Source organism: Rhinichthys klamathensis, unplaced genomic scaffold (genome assembly GCF_029890125.1).
Source record: "Rhinichthys klamathensis goyatoka isolate OS25496 unplaced genomic scaffold, OSU_Roscu_1.1 h1tg000309l_1, whole genome shotgun sequence".
NCBI classification, from domain to species: Eukaryota; Metazoa; Chordata; class Actinopteri; order Cypriniformes; family Leuciscidae; genus Rhinichthys; species Rhinichthys klamathensis.
In genome coordinates, this window is record NW_026606827.1 from 469,221 (window position 1) to 492,269 (window position 23,049).

Consider the following 23,049-nt stretch of genomic DNA (forward strand, 5'->3'; position numbering starts at 1 on the left):
TAGCCCCGCCTCCACTCACTCACACCAGCTCAGAGCTCCACTCGTTGACGATCACACGTTGACGTGATTGGTTACAAGGTAGTTTGTGACATCAAAAACACCAGCAATTTCATATGGCGTATTTCATTTTGAGACTGTCTTTGGTTCACTGCAGTTTTAAAGAGAAAATACTCAGCAATGGTGTTGACTTATAAATTTGTACATGGTTTGTCTTAAAGCGTATTAAAAATACCACATAGACATATAAACAACATTAAAAGCTTGATTTTTACCACATTACTTACTTATTAAAATACAACAAAACCACAGTAAAGTAATGGAGGCTTTACAGAATCCTCCTAAACCAGATAAAAAAACAGCCACTTTGTAGCACACAGGAGAAGTCACTAGTGCCGTGTATCTGTTGTGAGGCTGTATTTGTGATGTGTTCACCTTTTTCCTCTCTCTTCGCCAGGTTAACATGGTAATCGGGATTCTGGTTTTTAACAAACTGGTGTCCAAAGATGGCATAACTGATATGAAACTCAAGGAGAGGGCCGGGTATGCCTCACAGTATTCATTCATCTCATTGGCTGACCTTTAACCAGCTCTGGGAAAGACATTCATTGGCCAGACCTTTCATAACATCTCTCCCTCCTCCAACAGGACACAAATTAGCATGAATGAATTAAATAGAAAAATGGTTTTGCACTGCAAAAGAAAGCACATTTATTACCAAATGTATCATCAACTCAAATTATTTTGTCTGGTCTTCCTCTAAAATAATATCAATGGATTTACTTACTTATATGATTGTTTTCTGTAATATATATTGAATTGAGTCTTTCTTACCCCATTTCCGAATAGTTTTTTCTTTTCTTCTTGTTTTACACATAAATTAGCAAACAAACTTTAAATGTTTATGCTTGGAAAAAAAGTTATTTTTGTCCTTCCGAGGGGAAGAGATTGATAAGGACTGGTTATTGGTCCTGTCAAAAGCAACATGACACCTTTGCTCACTCATTGCATTTCTTTTACATTTCCGTTGGTGATTTGCCATGTGTCGCTTAATCATTTCTCCAGCTTCTCTTGATTTTTAGGTGTTGCTGTGCATCTTGATTCAAAGTCATGTTTCTGTGTGTGAAATGTTTATTTGAGGGGCAGCCGCAAAGGAAATCTCACATAAGGCGTCAGCTTCATGCGTCTGATCGATAGCACTCAAGCTGAGCGAATTTCTCATTTTATATCCATTGATTTTGACAAGTTTTTTCAGTCGTGCGAGTTAAATGCCATTGAAGCTGAAGTATGAACCGAGAATTGTTATTATAGACCTCATTATAAGGGTTTCTCAGTCGTACGCTGTCCATCTCCGTGCCATTGACCATCAATTACACACTGGATTTGTTAATCTTCCAAGATTCACATGTCTTCTACCAATCAGGCTTTACAGCACAAATGTGTCCTGCGATCTATTACCGAGAAGACGAATATTACTCATGCTATGACTCATGATTGACTGTCTGTGTTTCCTTTTCTGGGCTGTGCTCCACTGCCTGCAGGCTGACGCGTGCCCTTACTGGCATCATTTTTGCATCCGCGTGTTTTCTTTCTCTTTGCTTTGTCTTTTTAGATTGTTATTATGATTATTTCATTTCAACTACATTGTGTTTGCCTCTGCTATGATCTCTCTGCTTGATTGTGTTTGTTTTTGTGCTGTTTGAGACATTGTATCAGAGTTACCACAGCATCCCCTCGCTCACACTCAGGGCTCTCCTCTCTGCCCCGCCCACTCGCCACTGATTGGCTGAGATGCAGGTCCGCCCATCCTCTAATTTAGCCTTTCCCACAATTTAGCGCTTACATTTGCCTGATGCAATCTTTTAGGACCCAACCCTTTCTGATTAATTCTGATGGAAGCATGCTGGTTTAAATGTGCTTTAGATTAGACATTTAGATTTAGAATAGCTGTAGGTTCAGTTTGGATCCATAAATTAGTTTGTTTGTGTGTGTGTGTGTGTGTGTGTGTGTGTGTGTGTGTGTGTGTGTGTGTGTGTGTGTGTGTGTGTGTGTGTGTGTGTGTGTGTGTGTGTGTGTGTGTGTGTGTGTGTGTGTGTGTGTGTGTGTGTGTGTGTGTGTGTGTGTGTGTGTGTGTGTGTGTGTGTGTTGTACGCTTGTATGAGAAAGTATGTGGATTTCATTGTTTGGACATTTTGGATCGGATTGGATTTTTTTTGGAAAGTCAGAGTTCTGTTTGTGTCAAAGTAATAATGGGAAATATTTTTGCAATTCCGAAACTCTTATCAACATGTTTGTTTGAGTATTTTCCAGCCGCATTGCATTCTCTGCGGAGATAGATAAACTCAAGGCCGGCTGCCGTTGTTTGGTGCTGATAGATGGGAAGGGTGAATCACATTTAGAGCAGTGTTGAGCATGTTACTTAAAAAAAGTAATTAGTTATAGTTACTAGTTACTTCTCACAAATAGTAACTGAGTTAGTAACTGAGTTACATCATTATAAAAGTAACTAATTACCAGAGAAAGTAACTATTGCGTTACTTAAAAAAAAAAAAAAATCAAATAGGCCTATGTCAAATAATTTGGATGCCCCCAGTATTAAATATGTTAAATTAATGAAATGGACACTTAATAGAGTAGATTAGTGTTCAATGTTTTATAATAATAATTTATTCTATTTTAATGTTGCTGTGGGACAATGTGAGAGACGACTATTAAATTCAATATATTATTCTAAATATTAGCATTACTATAGTAGAACAATAAAACATTATAGATGGTTTACTTAATATCGCACAGACCCCAACTGGCCAACAAATAAGTTTAAAAATAAATTATGCTTCTTAAGAAATGTACCAAAAATGAATAAATAATAATAAAAAAATATACATACTCTTTGTGCATATTAAAATGATAAAACTGTTACACAACTTCACAACTAGTAGACATACTGTAGCCTGAGTATTTTCTTCCTAACAAAAGTAAACAGTTTAACAAGTGCTCTCTCAATATAATACTAAACAATTTACCAAAAAAAAAATAATAATAATACTAAAATATAATATTTTGGGGGTTTATTTTTATAACCTATAGCGAACGTCATCATCAGAGATTATTTAAACCAAATTCTAGACATGTTTGCCGCACGTGTTTACAACCGGTCAAACAAAGATGTTTTCTGTGAATGTTGCCTGCAGGTTATTTTCGGGTTTATTTTATAACCTAAACAGAACGTTACCTGACGGTAATTTTTTAGATTGTATTTGTATAACCATGTAAATTAATTAACGTTCCAGATATGTGTCATTTATTTATAAACAAACTATATAATGCTCGGACACCCGTAGTCTCTCTTGCGCAACTGTTGGGCGCGCTCTCGGACACATTCGGTCTCTCTCGCGCATTGAGCGCGCTCGCGCCAATCGCTTCGCTTTTGTCCTCTCCGGCGCCTCATAAACACACACACACACACACACCAGAGAAAAAAACTTTATGGCGGAGAGAGAGCCTACTCGGATGAAAGCCGCTTCAGTGAGTTCAATTATAGTAACGCCACATTTTTTTTGTCAGTAACGGTAACTGCGTTGTAACGGGGGAAACAGTAATTCGTTTGATTACTCGTTACTGAAAAAGATAACGCCGTTAGTAACGCCGTTTATTTATAACGCCGTTATTCCCATCACTGATTTAGAGGGAGGATTTTTATCACTTTTCCCTCCCTCTCTCACCCTTGTTCTTAAACAAAACATTTTTCATTAGCCTAACTAATAAGCACTGCTGTTAATTATGCGTAGGGCAGCCTCAGCATTTTGGGTAGTCTCTGTACACCTGTAAATTGTGGCATTTTCTTAAGTTTTAGAATAACAAAGGGCATTTTGATAAATTGCTGTGGTCCACATCAAGAGCTTGCACGTCCCTTTACTACCTGTGGCAAGACAAAACAAAAGACGAACTGTTTCAAAAATGGAGGGTAAAATAAATGAGAATGTTGCAATGTTTGATATAGGATCATATCAGCTAGGTCTTTGAAGTTCCTCCATGAGGACTAGAAAGATGGTCTTATATTAAAAAAAAATGCTGATTGCTTTTTAATATCACTGCCTCTACTGAGGTTTTATTGGCATTGGTCTTTTGCTTGGAATTGAATTTCTTATATTATTCAGGGTTTAATCTACATGTCTGCCAGTAGCAGAATCAACGTCCTATACGTTTGGGCAGCCAAACTGATGGCTTTATTTTAATCTTTATTTTAGTTTTTTTGCAGGTGGCTATTTTGTGTGCAACAGTTGCATTACATACATTACCGTTCAAAAGTTTGGAGTCAGTAAGAATTTTTTTTTTTAATAAATAAATACTTAGCAAAGAAACATTAAATTGATCAAAATTGACCAGTAAAGACATTTTTTTGTTACACAATATTTCTTTTTGATTTCTGTTCTTTTGAACTTTCCATTCATCAAAGAATCCTGAAAAAAATGTATTACAGTTTCCGCAAAAATATTAAGCTGCGCAATTGTGACGGTAATAAGAAATGTTCATGTGACTTTGAGGACTGGAGTAATGGCTGATGAAAATTCAGCTTTGCCATCACAGGAATAAATTACAATTTAAAATATATTTGGATAAAAAACTGTTATTTTAAATTGGAATAATATTTCACAATATTACTGTTTTTACTGTATTTTTTATCAAATAAATGGATCCTTGGTGAGCATAAGAGATTTCTTTCAAAAAATTTTTTTTTTAAATCTTACCGACCCCAACATTTTTAACAGTAGTGTGTTTTTTGAAAATGTTGGACAATTCTTTTTTTTTTAACTAGATGTGTCCAAAAAGTAAGCAAATGCATATTTTTCACATTTCATAAGCTGTCTGCAAATATTAAAATGCATTTGAGATTAAAAGCATATTTTAGGATAAAAGTAAATAGTCTCTGTCTCAACAGTGGCATTACAGACTTAAATAATGTATACTGCAGTTTATTTAATAATAATAAAAGAAACAAGCCACACATAGATATATGCAGAGTTCATGCATGCAGGATATTGGCAGTTATGGCTGTGGATGACTTTAATGTGTCTCCTAAAATGACCGTGATTTAGCTCGCGTCTGAATGCACGATCTCCGGCTGTCAACACGCATGAATGTTTGTGTGTATGTTTTTCAGCCAGCTTTTTCGAGTTCCCATGTCTCTCTCCAGGGACCAAAGACAGATGCAGAGTGGGACGGATAAACTGCTCGCAGCCTAAATCAAGCAAATTCCATATGGCATACTAATGCAAAAGAAGATTTTGATGTCATTGATATGACAGAATCAGAATCCTATCATGAAATATTTTACGTAGACTGTCAGTGGAAATAAGTGACGGTAATCCATACATACATGCATGACATATAGACTTGATTTGATTTTTTTTTTTTTTACTTGCTAGCTCTTTGTCCCACATATTCAATCAGGCCTATTTAGAAATAAAACTATCGTGACAGCATCTTTTCCATCATTCCTGCACTCTTCCCAAAGCCTTGACAGAGATGTGCCCTGAGTGGGAGCTTGAAGGGGATTCTGTGTCCGCTAGGTCTGTGTATCAACATGTATGTAGGTGTATGTGTCTCTGTGTATGTGTGTGTGTGTGTGTGTGCGAGAGCGTGTGTGTGGTTATATATCAGCGTACATGTGTATTTCAGTGTGTTGATTTGACTTTGCAGTCAGATGACAGTGCCACTGTACAATATGACGCTCAAATGTGCCAAGTGCGGAGTTATCTCGTCGGCTGACGTTTCCACCACAGCTACCAGTAACGCCATGTTAGTCCCGCTAATTATTTACCAACTCTTTGATGCTCTGCCTTCGGTTCAATTTTTCTTTTTTTTCTGCATATTTCTTACTTCACCCCTCTTTATTTCCTTTTCTGGTTTTCTCCCCCATTCATTTCCCTCACCCTGCTATTGCTCCTTAGCTGTCATGTCAGAAGTGATAAACAGAGACGGAGCTTTTATGCTGTTGCACTGCTAAATCATGCAGATTGCAATAGGAGCCCATCTTGAAGCCCTGCTGTGTATGTGTGTGTGTGAGTGTGCAAGTGTGTTTGTTGTGCGCAATTGACCAGACGGATCCTTGCTCAAGATGGTACCATGGTAACCATAATTTCTGTCAAAGTAGCATAGGTTTAGTTACAATAAATTAGTTTATGCATTTGGCAGGCGCTTTCATCCAAAACGACTTTCAGTGCCTTCAGTATGTGCATTTCCTGGGGTTCAAACCCATCGCCTTGGTGTTGCTAGCATAATGCTCTACCCATTTTTACCAAATATTCAGTGTTGTTATTGTTAACTAAAACTTTTAAATTATTTTTGGAAATAAAAAGCGTAAAAAAAATTCAATAGAATTAATGTTGCCTTGGCAACTAAATAAAATAAATAAGTTGAAGTACTAAAATTACTTAAATTAAAACTGAAATAAAACAATATAAAATAAAGCTGAACAGAAACATAAAATATAAATGACAAAAGCACAACAAAATTATTAACTGAAACTATAAAATAAAAGCTAATTCAAAAAAATGAAATAAAAAAACATTCCGATAAAACATGTTAAAATTTCACAGATGAGCTCAAATTAAACACATTTCAGCACATTTATATTCATCTCAGTTGTAATAATTCAAATTAATTAACCTATATCGCATGCTGTATACTGTAGATATAGGATATTGAAAACCTCAAATTGGTCAACCACTATTCAAACAGTACAGGAATCTTTCTGCATCTTTCTGTCATTGTTTTTGTTTGTTTTTCATTTCTTTTTTGATGAATGGTGGCCAAGTCATCAGTTTTCGCAGTAACACTAACTGAATGGTATTTGGTTTCTGTGGTATTTTGATGGAAGCAATGGTTGCCATGATTTTTTTAAGGGCTAATAATAGCATCCATGCCAAGAATGGCTTTTTTGACTGCGAGACTGAAATGAGCCATGTTGGTCTGGTTTCTGTCATTAGCTTATGCTGGCTCTGTGTTTTACTCTATAATATGAGATAAAGTAGACCAGCCATTTATTAATGTACGAGAGTATCTGTAGGACGTTTTTGTATGTGGCGGCAACTAAGAAACAACAACAGAGGTTAAAATCATGCAACCTGCAATACGGTGAATTGCAGCAATTTGAAAACAAACCTCAGCAGACATGTAGGGTGAAAGGTCGATGATGTTTTACCGCATTATGCATGTGTTGATATATGTGTATAGATGCCTGGGGTTGACTACGTACAGTATGTGTTTAGCATTGCTTGTGAAATGGATGTCAGGTGAAAGCTTCATAGGGCAGAGTACTTCATAAAAAAAATATTATGTACATCCTTATGGAATCTGCTTTTCTGTTCATAAAATAAATATATTGTAAATCCCTAATGTTTATCAAAGAAATTAATGAATTGTGACTATTTCCCACAACAGTGTTTTAGTGTAGCCACTGAACAAGAACCGTTCAATGAACAGTTCTGAAAAGAACCGTGTTTTGAAGTGTGAAGAACATTTAAAAAAATCTGAAGAACCTTTTTCCACTATAAAGAAACTTTTGTGGAATGGAAAGGTTCAATGGACGTTGAAGGTTCTTCATGGAATCATCGATGCCAATAAAGAACCTTTATTTTTAAAAGAGTGTGAGCGTTCTTTGATGTGTGTGTGTGTGTGATTGGCAGTTGTGTTTAAAAGATAGAAATGCAGTAGACTGAAGCAGATCAAGAATACATTTGTAAAATAAAAGTGAGGAATAAAATAGTAAAAATAGTGAGAAGTAGGACTTGCTGAGCATGCTGGCCCTTTCCTCCAAATCCATTATCAGGGGAGAGTTTGTCTCTAAAGACCACTGATGTGTCTACATTCCTTCATCTTTCACCCTCTCATTTGTCTTCCTCTTTTTCATCGTCCATTGCTCCTTTTTATTGCTTCTTTTGGCTTATTTTTACCTGTTGCACCTGTTCACATTATGTTTTGAACTGTGATTGAACCATGTTTTGAGTATATTGATATTGTTTAGAGTATAATCAACAAAAAGGGCAACTCTAACTCATATTGAGCACTGTATCGATCTGTGTATTCATATATTAATGCCTTTTACTGCAATACCAGACTCATGTCTTTTAAAACACTCATCAGATATCCAAGAAATCAATAATATGTGTTATAAGTATTAATTAGTTTTATAAGAAATTTCTAAATATCAACCAAAGTCACTCCGAAAGAGAGGCTTATCCTTTAGTTTTGCCCTCTTTGTCTTTTTGTATGCCAATGGTGATATAAACCTTTACTCACTGTAATTCTGCTCCTGTCCTGTAGGGCGTCGCTGTGGAGCTCCTGTGTTGTGCTTCCACTGCTGGCTCTCACTTGGATGTCGGCGGTCCTGGCCATCACTGACCGCCGCTCAGCCTTGTTTCAGATTCTTTTTGCTGTCTTTGACTCTCTCGAGGGCTTCGTTATCGTGATGGTGCATTGCATCCTACGCAGAGAGGTGCGTGAACCTTGTCGCATACCTGAATCGGTTTTCAAATTTAAAGGCAGACTTCCGATTTTAGATGTAAATTCAAATACTTAGACACGATTTCTACAATCGATTAGGTCCAAGAGGCAGTAAAGTGTCGCGTTGTTGATCGTCAAGAAGAGGGAAACGGTGACTCTGGTGGATCTTTCCAGAACGGCCATGCTCAGCTGATGGTGACTTGCGACTACATTTCTGTATTTCTGTTACACATAAAACATAAAATTGGGGATTAAAACTCTCATTCTATCTGTTTTCTCCAGACTGACTTTGAAAAGGATGTAGACATTGCTTGCCGATCAGGTGAGTCTCCCAACACACCCTCTGGTCATTTAAATTTGCTGTGATGTCCATCTGAGAGGTGCAGCCGGCTGTTTAAACAAGACAAGTGCCATTTTACAGGCCCCATAATGCCTTTTCTACAAGGAGATTCAGAACATGATCTGATTGCTGGCGAGCAGCAAAATGCAGATAAATAGACTTGTCTGTTCCCTTGCCGTGCCTCAGATCTGCCGGCCTGTCCTAATTAAGTCCCTCCCGACATTTCTTTATCAGATAGCAGCTTTCTTCTCTGATATCTATCAGAAATAGGATTCTGATTATTTGTCAAGATGACATATCAAGCTAGCATCTAAAAATAGAGACTTGTGATGTGATATTTTTTGCTTTTTTGAAGTGTGAAGGACTAAAAATTAAGCCTTCCATCAGCCCCCCTTCACTTGGTTACTCAAAAGACCCTTTCACATGACTTGCTAAAGCTAAAGTTTTGGCCACATTATTATACAAAGCATTGTAATGCGACCCTCAAAGTTCAAACAATCTCAACTTTGCTTGCTCCTGTTTTCCGCAGACCCTTTGTAAGGTAGCCATTGATTACCTGAAAATTTGCATAGGCTGCATCCGAAATTACATACTCTCTTGAGTAGGTACTTCTTTTAAAGTGCCCCTATTATGCTATTTTAAAGTATCCTAATGTTGTTTTGGAGTCTCCTACAACAGGTTTACATGCATCAAAGGTCAAAAAACTGTTCCATTTTCTCATAATATACATTTGCACATCACCACATTTTCAATGATTCTCAAATGACTCGTCAAATTAATCAATCTCTCTAAATCCCTCCTTCCCGAGAGCTACTCTGCTCTGATTGGCCAGGCAGCTCAGTCTGTTGGGATTGGTCTACCGTGTACAGCGCACGTGTCGAAAACAAAAACGCTCATTGCCGAAACAACGTCAGCTCTGCGTGTCCTGAGCATAGACTGTAAAAAATGGTCCTGAGGCTTCCTACACCGTAAACTAAACACAGTAACGAACAGTGACATCGATTTTACCATATCAATCCGACCGCGAGTGCAATGATGAAACATGGTAAGAACTAGTTATTCAACCCGAACCTCCATCGCAAGGACGACTCGAGCAGGACGTTTCTCAGTGATAAGCTATTCAGTTTGAGGTACATTATGAGATGTTGCAACTGTAATTCCTCACCATCAGCATTAACAAGTGCATGTCCATCAACAAACCGATTATTTTACTTGTACTTATTTATTTATTTATTTACAGAGTATTTTTCTAATTTATTGCGGTGAACATGTGGAAACTGTATCAATAACAGTGCATACATTAGCCGAGCTCTAGCGTGAATGACTGATGAAACATAAACATTGGTAAAACAAATCTTGCTCGATAATCTTTCCTCAAAGTAGTGAGAACGACAGACAATCTGCATTAATAGACAGTTTTAGGTAACGTTAACTTGGCCCACAACTGTTTAGCAGAAGTATTTCAGTAAGACAGTGATAACATGAGTTAGCCAGTTAGCAGGAGACCAACACAATATAAAACTCAAAACTAAGTATTTTGAACACCATCTTTCAAGAGCAAGTGGTTTGCCAATCCTGCATTGAACTCCGAGATTTGAGAAGCAGTCGTCAGTAGAATAAAGGGAACACGGTAAAAGTTTAGGAATATACTGCTGTGGTATCGTGGTAAAGATGAACTTTAACTACTGATTATGCACATGCTCGTCCTTGGGCAGTGGAAAAAAAACTGGCTTTATCGTCACATTGTAGAGCACAGCGTCTTCTGGACATGACGCTGTCCAGCATCCACAGGAATCAGCTGCAGTGTTTAAGGTTCAAGTTTTCCCTGGTGTCTGCACACGCAATAAGTGGACGGGCAATATGCTAATCTTTTGCCTTGACGTCACAACGAAACGGCTTATGACTCGTTTGAAAAACGATTCATTTCATTGACTCAGAGTCGACTCTTACTTTTGAAAGACAATAACTTTATATACGGTGCACTTTCAGATTTAAAACTTTGCAGGATATTTTCATTCACTTAGAGCTATGTTACACACTACATGAAAGGTCATTTTCAAAAATCAATAATAGGGGCACTTTAAATAAGTAATCATGACCGCTAAAAAGGTACGTTCTATATAGTATGAATGTGTGTATTATGAATGTAATCCGGACGTACTACATGCACCATGTTGTCATTATCATGTGACCTACCAGCATCAGCTGCATCTAAATCTGAAATATGGAATCTACTTGTTCTGCATGTCTCTGTGTGAATGAGTGATGTAGTTTCAACTACTACACATATACTTAAGCACATGTGACACTCATGATATGTGAAATACCTACAGAAACTCAAAGGTCTTCATGACCATCATTGCCAAAACAAACAAAAATGTTTGTTAACTTGAAGAAATTATGATTAGAGCTGATGAAAGGGCAGTAAAATGTAGCACTGCTATCAAATCAGCATGATCCCTTTTCAATTACTAAGGCTTTTTCCCGCTGACTTGCAGGCACCCTGAAGCGTTCCTCCCAACAAGGCGAGGAGAAGGTAGCTTCACAGCAGATCACGGTACAGAAAGGCTCCAACTTCAACACCCTTCCTGCCAGCATGGCAAAGGTCCACCTGCAAAACGTTGCCGATTACGCCAGCCACACTCTCACCATGCGCCGCGACAAAGGCGGCATTGCGGGGGTCAGCACTGAACTGCCCGGAGCCAAATCTATTTACATCTGTGACGGCGAGCTCTTCAAGCAGCTGGACGGAGCTCCAGGAGACAGCGGCGGTCTTGAAGGCGGCGGAGGAGGAGGGTCGGGCCAGGGTTACGTGCTCTTGCCCAACAACAACAACACCCTTAGGCCCTCGAAGGGTGGCAAGGAGGACCAAACCACCAAGTACAACATCGGCATCGAACAGTTACCCCAGACCAGGCTCATCCACCTGGCCAACCCTGCTGGCACCGATCCCGTGCCAGGCTTCGGGCTAAAGAGCTTGCCCACCGACAGAGTCAGCATTTCCTGCTCAGAGAGGGACTCCCCAGGGCAGACAGTGCAGAACATCTCCAGTGAATCCCAGATGATAAACAGTTGTGAGCAAGGGGACTCTGGGAACTCCGGCATGATGTCTAAGAGCGAGACCATCTCCACACTGTCTATGAGCTCTTTGGAGGTAAGAAACAACTATTATCATGAGATCAAACAATGCAACCCTCTACATTACGAGTAAATCACTTGCATATAGAGTTGGGTATCGTTCAAAAATGTGGACTCGAGTTGCATGACTTGGACTTGACTTGCAACTCAACTCGACACAATCAAAGAAGACTTGCGACTCGACTTAGGCTTTGAAAACAATGACTTGCGACTTGACTTGAACTTGAGCCCTCTGACTTGAAAATACTTTATTGGCTACATTCTAAAACCAAAGACCAGAGTTGTTTTCACTATAGGCTGGTCTAACATATGATCACACAGGTATGATTAGCGCTGCTTTCACTCTTTGGCTGAGCCAGAGAGGGTCTCACTCAGCCAGTGCTTGTGTAACAAGTGGTATACCAAATGAAAGGGTTGTTCAACATTAAACTATAAGTGTAGCACAGATATATTTTCTCTCACCTACACTAACACTCTGACTGAGTGTTTGAGTTTTTTTCTTGCCATCTTTACAGCACACTATTCCTATTGATATCATATAAATGTATGCGCAGCGTATTGTAATGAACTGTAAACTCTAGTGCATAGGCGCCTACTCTCTGAGGCGCCTAAGAATGCTCTTTTTCTCACATGCACTCAAAGAGAGAGAAAGCGAGAGTCTAACACACCATGTAGAATTGACGTGCTACATGTCAATGGGATTCTTTCTTGTTTTTTGTTTGAAATTACTGAAGCAGAAGTCACTGCCAGATCCTTTGGTAGTGGGCGGAACTAATGCGCAAACTGCAATCTCATTGGCTTGCTCACACCTATTACGTCCACGTTTTGATTTCAGAAAACATGTTTAATATTCATGAGCCCTGCAGCTGATTAGTAAGTTAGAATTAGTAGAATTGGTAGTAACAGTTTATTAGTATTACTGTACGTTTTTTTACAGAAACACTGGACCACCAATATTTTCTCAAGCACACTTGACACATACACGATTCTTTTTCATAGAGACGTTCTAATAGATGTCCTGTACCTGTTTCCTCATTGTAGACGAGCATGTTTGACTTAATTTTGTCTAAATAATGAAAACGTCTTCACAGTTTGACAGCTAAATTATTCAGAATCCCAGTGACATTAACATTTGATGGCTAACAGCACAAATCTGTGTGCGTCTTACAACTCTGGATGCTGTTTTCACGGTCCTAAATCAAGACATATTTTCATGTTCATCTTATACACTTTCTCTTCTCAGCCCTGATTATTACTGAAAACTGATGGACACTTTGGTGTCTGGTTCAGAGGAATGTGTTGTAGACCTATCTGCCTATGATGCTGTGAATTCACATCAATGTTTTTCATATCTGCCACAAGGGAGCGAATGTCCTAATTTATGTGCGGAGTGGAAAAAAGCATGTTTGTGGAGAGTGTCTGTCATTACGTGGCTCAGAATTACATTTCAACTGACATCAGCCAATGCACATGCACTCGGTTTCAATGAAAACTGCATCGGAATGCTTAATGGAATGAAAAACCTGCCGTTTTTAAAAGGAATAAATGAAAGAAGGCTACATAAATTATGCCTCTTTGCATTTGCAATTATCCCGCTTAGAAAAGAAAGTCTCTGCAAAGGTCAGATTTTGCTCATGCTTTAAAAGGGAGCAGATGACAAGCATGGATTCCTCCTCACCTCAGGCCAAACATGCTCCCAGAATGCATTGCGGGCGCACAGCTGCAGCCACGCACAGCACAGGCAGAATGTCAGACAGCCCTCAGACGCTCTCCGACAGGCTAAAGAAAGGCCATTCGGTCACAAGCTGTTTACTGTACACTCTTGCCAGGAGCTCGGCGGAAACATGCAATATACAAGCGACACAATGCTTTCTCAAAGTCTGCCCTAAGTGCCAAAATTTTACACTCCTTTGTTTCCCCTACTTATTGCATTTGGGTCATTCTCAAACAGTATTGACTTTCTGACATACAAAATATTATAAAATGTTGAACATTTGAAGTTCAGTTTTTCCTATATTCATCTTTTTGTAAACTTTTTGTATTTTTTAAATTCAGAATAATAGTTTAACTTATAACTAAATTAATTATTTATATTATTAAAAGATTGTATGTTAGTTGCATTAAATGTTAATTTAAATAAGTGAATTTGATTAAGTATTTTATCTTAAACCTTTTTTGCTTTTTTTTGCTGTTTAAACTGGAAAAACAAAATTATATATTATATTACATTATATTATATTAAATTTGATTTTTTATTAATTGAATTCTTTTTATTGTTTTGCTTCATGCACTATTTTGTTTCAAATAGAAAAACAAAATGAGTTTAAATATATTTTTCAACATAGATTGTTCAACATTAAACCATTACGTTTTGTAATATTATGTTATGATGTTAATGATGTCTTTTATAAAGTATTTGTTTTTAAATATCTGAAATCTTTTTAATGACTTAAATGTGTAAGGACACGTTTATCACTGTATTTTGAGAATGACCCATTTGCTGTTTTTCCCCAAGACCACTCTGGAAGGACACACAGTAACATCCTTTATTCTTATTTGTCCTTTAGAGACGAAAATCACGCTATGCAGAGCTGGACTTTGAGGTCAGTGTAATGTAAATCTTTCCACAAGTGACAGCAGTCTTGCGTGGTGAAGATTCATTCATCACTGCAGTGGTTTTAAGACCGGTTTTGTCTTGCAGAAGATCATGCATACACGGAAGCGCCACCAGGACATGTTCCAGGATTTAAACAGGAAGCTGCAGCATGCAGAGAAGGACAGAGATTCTCCCCCGGTGGATGGGAAGCCTGGGAAGAGATGGAGTGTGTCGTCAGGAGGCAGCGATAAAACCAACCTTAGTGTATGAATTTACATTAATCACTGCATGTCTCAATGAATTTGTCGTTAATGGGATCTTGTGGAAAAAAAGTAGTTTCTTCCCAAAATCAAAAGAAAACATAAATTGTACTTTATCATTTAGGAGAATTCAGGTTAAATGACATTAATTTCCTGACAATTAATATAATATAATTAGTGCTGTCAAATTGATTAATCACGATTAATTGTGATTAATCGTCACTAACATAAAAGTTTGTACTGTATATATATATATATATATATATATATATATATATATGTATGTGTGTTTATGTATATATATATGTATATACACACACAATCACACACATATATATTAATAAACTTTTATGTTAGATACAATTAATTGTGATTAATAGATTTGACATCCCTAAATATAATATAATATATAACAATTAATTCAAATGTATTACAAATAATAATAATAAATCATTTTACTAAATAATACTGTTCAATTTTTTCCCTTAAAGTAATAGTAATTAAATAAAATAATATTGATAATTGGTTAATTGCCTATATGAAATTAAATGTATATTAATACAATAATAATAATTGTCCTAACAATAATATTAATTTTCTGTATTCCATTAAATAAATATTAAATAAAATAATAATAATACTTGTCCTAACAATATTCATTTCCTGTATTCAACTAAATGTATATTAAATACAATAATAATAATAATTGCCCTAACAATAATATTAATTTCCTGTATTGAATATAATATAATACATTTTTGGTTTTGTGTTTTTGAAAACATTTTTATGTTTGATAATGTAGGACAAGCAGCAGACCCCCAGTAAGCGGGTGTGGGAGGGCATCAGGAAGACCCACTCCCCACCATCATGGGTGCGCAAGGAGCTGGAGCCCCTACAGGCCTCTCCCCTGGAGATGCAAGCGGTGGAGTGGGAGAAGGCCAGTGCCACCATCCCTCTGGTGGGCCAAGAGATCATGGACCTGCAGACGGAGGTCTGAAAGATCAACAAAACATACAGAGAAACAGAACAAACTCTACTCGCAGGGAAACAGGGATAAAGAGAGGGGAAGATAATTCAGCGAGAGTGCAGGCAAAAAAAAAAAGTATGCAAGAAAGACACTGAAAGAGAGTGAAAGCAACATGGCTGTGCAATTTTTATTTGTGTTTTTTTTTTTTTTTTTTTTTTTTTTAATCCTGGAATGGCCTTTTCCTTAATGTCAAAGCGAATCATAACACTTTCGAAAATCCAGGTCTGAGTCTGTTGCTATGGTAATGAGCTGGCGCTACCAAGAACGGCTGAACTGGGCAAGTTAAGTAGTGACCCGGGATGTTACCATGGGAACATTGGGAATGACTGACTAAAAGGAAGGACTGGAATTCAGGCTAAGAGCAGATGAGCCTTAGTGAGTGGCCTTCTATTTCTTACACCTCTGGATACATATTATTGTTCATGTCACATTTGAGAGCGTTACGAAAGAGAGAGAGACGTAGCGCTACAACTGCCTGACAGGAATCAGGTGTGCTACACGTCATTCAAAATCAAATTCTTGAGTATTCTTAGTATAATTATCATCGTTGTTGATCAGTGTGACACATGCGTACGCTTGGGCCACAAGAGGTGACGTGATTGCCCAAAGCCATCTGCATATGACTGTTAATCTGTCTCGAACGCCCTCCTGAGCCAGTACAGCCACTACTTAGCCACTGTGCTGTCCCATGCGGATCCTTCAGAAGTCGGTCAATGGCGAAGTGACATCGGCGTGAGATTCAGTTTGGAAGCAGGGTGAAGTCCAGTTGGTGGGTTCACGTTTTCATTCGCTTGATGTTTTCATCAGAATCACTGGAGCTGAGAGACCTGACACAAACTGCTGTCTCAGAATATGTGCAGAATCAAGTTTGAAAGAGAAAACAGAGATGAATATGAATATATAAATATATATTATAAATAGTCTTATATATGAAACTGCAGAGGGGTGTTATTCTCTGGATAGATGTGGTCGCACACAGAGAAAGCACAAGACTCACTCCTCAGAGTCCTGTTGTACAGCATTGTAATTATTTCCAGAAGAGTTCTACAAAATGCATTTTAGCCTATAAATATCTTTCTTACTGTGCTTGGGGACTATTGTTATCATTATTATAGATATCATTGCGATTCTGAGATCCCCCACCCAACTCTCATCGGGTTACTGGACTATATGAGTGTTCTGTAACATCATGTAACAGTGTGTATTTCGATATCACTGACTGTCACTCCAGATGATACGTACTTGCCTGAATTCTCCACCATGAACTCCCTGCCTTTCCACACTTCCTTTTTTAATTTCACTGGGGTTTCTTTGTTATTGTACAGTTTTCAGAGCACAAAATGAATGTGTCATATTTCTAATAAAAAAGTATATCTATATAATAAAGGGAAAGATGTCATATTGGTGCTGCAAAACTTGTGGAATTTGCCCAGGCTGCTGTGTCTTAGACAGACAGACAGAGACAGATAGTAATATAGACAGATAGATGGACAGACCGTTAGAAAGAAAGAAAGAAAGAAAGAAAGAAAGAAAGAAAGAAAGAAAGAAAGAAAGAAAGATAGATAGATAGATAGATAGATAGATAGATAGATAGATAGATAGATAGATAGATAGATAGATAGATAGATAGATAGATAGATAGATAGATAGATAGATAGATAGAAAGACAGACAGACAGACAGATAGACAGACAGACAGACGGATAGACAGATAGTAAGATCGACAGACAGTTATATACAGTAGAAAGACAGATGAAGGATATATATTTTTAATTACAAATATAAAACTAAATGCTAATTCAAAATACATACAATAATATGAATAATCCTAAAACAACACTGCACTGCATTTTTAAATGGGGAGCCCATAAATCCACTGATAAAGATTTAACTAATTGCAAATGCTGATGATAATAAATGTGTGTTATTATTCGATTAAAAGAAGGCATTAGGATTGGAGTCATGGGAATCTGGTGGGAGGGAAACTGTGGCCGTGCTGCAAATGAAGGACATTAATTTCATGTCAGCACAGAGCAGCCCAGTGTCCTGAACCTAATTATGTCACCATTAGTTACTCAACACTGTTTTTAATACATCACTGGTTGCAATAAAATGGAAAGAGTATTATAGTAAATAGATCTGTAAAATGCCCGTTGATAGATCCACTGCTGCTACAACAACAAATAATATTTATGAATTATATATGTAACAAATTGTAAATAAATAATAACACAGAAGAAAGTGTCAAGGAGAGAAAATATTATAACAATTATAGGTTGCAGTAGTAGAGGTAAAAGCAAAATATGATAAATAGTTTTTTTTTTTTTTTTAAATAACATTTGACAAACACTAGGCAGTTTTATCAAAATTTCATTATTAGAAATGTAAGGTATCGTAAAATTGCAATTGTGAACACGGAGAGTTATTTTTAAAGACAAGCTCCATGTATACTGTATATATGATTCGTGTAAACAAAATTAAACAACAAACCGAAGACATACTGTACATAGACACAGCTGAGAGGAGAAATAACACCCGAGGAGTATCAAAGTAATAATTAAATGAACATAACCCCACTGGCTTTGTCTCATGGTGTGTGTTAATTTTTTTATTCAGTTCAAAATAATGCATAAGGACATCTGTTTTCAAAGTTTCACTGGAGCGCTAATCATGACAAGTTCAGGCTGTTTAGACCAATAAACAAGTCCATGAAGCCTGTTTAATGCTCAGTTACAGTACTGCTAAACAGATTTTTCAGACATGTATGAAATGCATGCTTTAAAAAAAAAAGGACCTTTAATAACCTGTGCAGCTGGAAAGCTTGGTGAGATATACGCTACAAACCACCGGGTGACTGGAGAACATATTCTAATTAAACACCTTGAGCTAACGAAGCGTGTTAAGATGAGACTGAACAAACTGCTGGATGTTTATCTCATAGGGACATGAGAACACGTGTTCCGACCAATTACTGTATGCTGTGATTATAATTTGACCGCTGATTTGAATAGAACCTTATGGAATGTTTTGATTCCACTAATAGTTGCACTATGTGATGACGCTTCAGGTTATTTAGTTGGAAATGCCTGGAGGATACTTTGATTCTTTTAGGTTTTTTTTTTTTTAAATGTCAGCCATGCAAACTAGTCAATTCTGCAGCTTTTCCATGACTGACATTTTATCAACATCCAATAGGCCAACAGCATAAAAAATAGGAAAATTCAAATGTATACAAACTAAATGTAAGTATGGATTCATTTTTAAATAGCATGGAGGGAAGCAATATGGAAAGTCTGACAATAGACTACAGCTTATCACCCATCCGTCTGTCAGTCAGACAGACAGACATTTTTCTGCAGATTTCTAACTGGCAGATTTGCCATTATTTTACTCTGGTGCTCTGTAGTGTTTTCTGCAACATTGCTTTATTTGGGTTGACTTAGTTTATTTTAAACAGTCCTGCAGTCAGGCAAAACAATTTTTTAAACCCATATCAATTAATATGAGGCCATAAAAGGCACTTGCCTTATAATTATAAAATATACATTTATAAAACAGTTTTAGAGTTTTAGATGTCACATTCCTCGTATAGGTGACATCTATTACATCATATAGGACAACATTCCTCGTGTAGGCCTGTGTCAAGATTTTGCTGAATTAGACGCGTTCCTGGGTCAGCGTATTTCCTTGATCCTGGAAAAACATACCTGTCTGAAAATGAAATCCTAACCATATCATAAACCTAACCTTACACATAGCTTATCCCTAAAATTAGAGGGAAATGATAGGTGAGACTAACCCTGGTTGTAAGCCTAATCTTGATATAAACTGTAAACTTGTCCCTCAAGTCTGATTAATTGATTGGAATGTTATTACAGGAACATGTTGCACTTGGTGAAATCAGGTTGTGCTTATGAACATACTGAATCAAAAGAATATTTTGCAGTGTGCTGCAGACCATTAATTGTAAAAAAAAAAAAAAAAAAAAAAGCTCAGCACATAGTAACATTGAGTCATAATATAACATCTAAATAGACAAATTACTTTCTTTGAGGCTTTACAAGGCGTATGTGTGTGTTCCAGGGATCCGCTTTCAGACGTGTCAGATGAGGCCTAATTAAATGTAATCTGGATTCAATTATATGGAAATCACCACTCTCAGTATTTCAGCAATGCAATTTTGCTCCATATGTGTTTGCTCATCAGGTGAAATTGACCATATTGCTTGGAAAGCATTCGCTGCTGTCATTCTCATTAGTTCTCATCTGATGCAGCTTCGTCAATAAATCTATGCACATTTCTATTGCACCTTTCAATAAAAACACCAAAAGGGATTTTAAAAAAAATCAATAAATAACAATATACTGTAAGTTTAAGTCTAATAATTAACATTATAAAAAGTCTAAAAAAAAATTATATGTACACTGCCGTTCAAAAGTTTGGATTCAGTTATTTATTTATTTATTTATATTTTTAATACAAGAAATGTATACCTTTATTCATTTTATTCAAGGATGCATTAAATTAATCAAAAGTGACAGTAAATAAATATATAATTTACAAACTATTTCAAATAAATTCTGTTCTGATCACGGTTTCCACAAAAATATGAATAAGCACAACTGTTTTCAACATTGAAAATAAGATGTTTCTTGAGTGATCATGTGACACTAAAGACTGGAGTTATGATGCTGAAAATCCAGCTTTGCCATCACAGGAATAAATGACATTTTAAAAATATATTAAAATAGAAAACAGTTACTTTCAATTGTAATAATATCTCACAATATTACTGTACTGTATTTTTCTTCAAATGAATGGAGCCTTGGTGGTGAGCATAACAGACTTCTTTCAAAAACATGAAAAATTCTTACCAATATCAAAATTTTGTCCTGGACTTCAGAACCAAAAGTATCCAACATCATGCAACATTTCTAAAATAATGAAGGCAATTACTGCACTAAATAGCTTTAAGGCAAGATTTGGTATTTGGTTTGAACCTGATTAGGAGCTTCTGTGAAACGACCAAACTAAATCACTTTCCTCAACAACATTAAAAACTAAATTAGATTCTTGCAATGGCAAATGATGTAATAACAGTCTCAAATGTACTATTTTCAAATGCTCTGTTTTTATCCAACCTAACTGTTGATACTTTTCTAGGGAACATTGCCAACTTATCACATTTAAAGCCTGGGATTATGTCAGGATGACTTCTAAGAGAGGCATTTAGAAGCCTGTCAATAGTCCAGAATAGCACCCTTGGGGCATTCTGGTTCTCAGAGACCAATTTGGCGAAATGAGCGTACCAGCCGGATCTAATTGCATTATTAAAAATAGATAGGTGCTGTCTGAAGGTATCAAAATTGACTTGCAGCTTCATCTTCCTCTATTTATATGCAGCTCTTTAGCAGTTTCTACTGCTGATATTTTAAAGGGCCCATATTATGTTATTTTAAAGTTCCCTAATGTTGTCTCCTACAACATGTTTGCATGCATCAAAGGTATAAAAAACTGTTTAATTTCCTCATAATATACATTTGCATATCACCACATATTCAATGATTCTCAAACGACTCGTCAAATGAATCAATCCCTCTAAATCCCTCCTTTCCGCGAGCTACTCTGCTCTGATTGCCTGGCCAGTCTGTTCGGATTGGCCTACCGTGTACAGTGCGTCGAAAACAAAAACGCCCATTGCCATAACAATGTCAGCTCTGCTTGTCCGGAGCATAGACAGTAAAAGAGGCTTCCTACACTGTAAACTAAACACAGTAATGAACAATGACGTCGATTTGACCATATTAATGCGAGCGCGAGTGCGATGATGAAACATTGGAAGAGCTAGTTATACAACCCGAACCTCCATCGCAAGGATGACATGACGTTTCACAGTGATACACTACTCAGTCAGTTTGAGGTACATTATAAGATGTTGCAACTGTAATTCCTCACCATCAGCATTAACAAGTGCATGTCCATCAACAAACCGATTATTTTACTTGTTCTAATTTATTTACCAAGTATTTTTCTGATATATTGCGGTGAATACGTGGAAACTGTATCAATAACAGTCCATGTATGCAATGTACATTAGCCGAGCTCTAGAGTGAATGATCTGATGTAACATAAACGTTGGTGAAACAAATATTTCCTCAAAGTAGTGAGAACGACAGACAATCTGCATAAATAGACACAGTAGGTAATAGTGGCCCACAGCTGATCAACAGAAGTATTTCAGTAAGACAGTGATAACATGAGTTAGCCAGTTAGCAGGAGACCAACACAATATAAAACTCAAAACTACGTTTTTTGAACACCATCTTTCAAAAGCAAGCGGTTTGCGAATCCTGCATTGAACTCCGAGATTTGAGGAGCAGTCATCAGTAAAATATAGGGAATACAGCAAAAGTTTAGGATTATACTGCTGTGGTATCATGGTAAAGATGAATTTTAACCACTGATTCTTCACATGCTCGTCCTTGGGCAGTGAAAAAAAAACGTCTTGGGTTACGACTGTAACCATAGTTCCCTGAGAAAGGGAACTCGCGATGCGTCGATGACGCTTTGGGAACGCTTCCAGCGTGAATGCGTCTGAAGCATCTATGTCAACTAGTCCAATGGAAGGAATGAACGTCACGGGCGGGTGATGTCATGACCAGGAAGAGATAAGAGCGCATCCGGTGCAACCGGCATTAGCTTCGAAAATTGCTGAAACAAGTCGATCACAGGGATGCAGGAAGTATGGCAGGGCGATGCATCGTCCTTTCTCAGGGAACTATGGTTACAGTCGTAACCCGAGACGTTCCCTTCCGAGAGAACTCGTGATGCGTTGATTACGCTTTGGGAACGAGAATACCCAAATCACTTTCAAATGCCTGAGTGTCAGCCTGTTGTCATCACTACACTAAGCACCTGAGACCTTGGGGCAGCGTCCAGGTCCAAGCTATAAAATCTGATGAATGTGAGCGGTGAGGACCAGCCTGCCGCATCACAAACATCTTGGAGAGAATTCCAGATAATAAAGCTTAGAAGCCATACTCCTAGTGGAATGAGCCCTGACCACCAAATGGTTGCCCAGAGGACTCACAAGCAAGAAGAATAGTCTCGACTATCTATTGCTCAATAGGTTGGATTTTCTCCACGGAGAAGTCCGATGAACATAAGTGTCCAGTGCTTGCACT

At 37.3% G+C, this 23,049-nt stretch overlaps 1 protein-coding gene across 12 annotated transcripts in view; it reads left to right on the forward strand.

Moving 5' to 3' along the window:
• Nucleotides 1-17,265, forward strand: part of adgrb1a (adhesion G protein-coupled receptor B1a) — a 102,219-nt gene extending 84,954 nt beyond the window's left edge. For 9 of the 12 annotated variants that reach the window (XM_056270883.1, XM_056270884.1, XM_056270891.1 and 6 more), the window contains 9 exons: nt 455-540; nt 5,701-5,799; nt 8,326-8,497; nt 8,605-8,700; nt 8,788-8,827; nt 11,344-11,999; nt 14,551-14,586; nt 14,685-14,843; nt 15,642-17,265. In XM_056270883.1, the coding sequence (XP_056126858.1) occupies nt 455-540; nt 5,701-5,799; nt 8,326-8,497; nt 8,605-8,700; nt 8,788-8,827; nt 11,344-11,999; nt 14,551-14,586; nt 14,685-14,843; nt 15,642-15,836 (1,539 nt within the window). In that variant the 3' untranslated portion in view covers nt 15,837-17,265. The remainder of the gene's footprint in view (nt 1-454; nt 541-5,700; nt 5,800-8,325; nt 8,498-8,604; nt 8,701-8,787; nt 8,828-11,343; nt 12,000-14,550; nt 14,587-14,684; nt 14,844-15,641) is intronic. The other 3 variants (XM_056270888.1, XM_056270895.1, XM_056270885.1) reach the window with 2 other exon arrangements.
• The last annotated feature ends 5,784 nt before the right edge of the window (nt 17,266-23,049 follow it).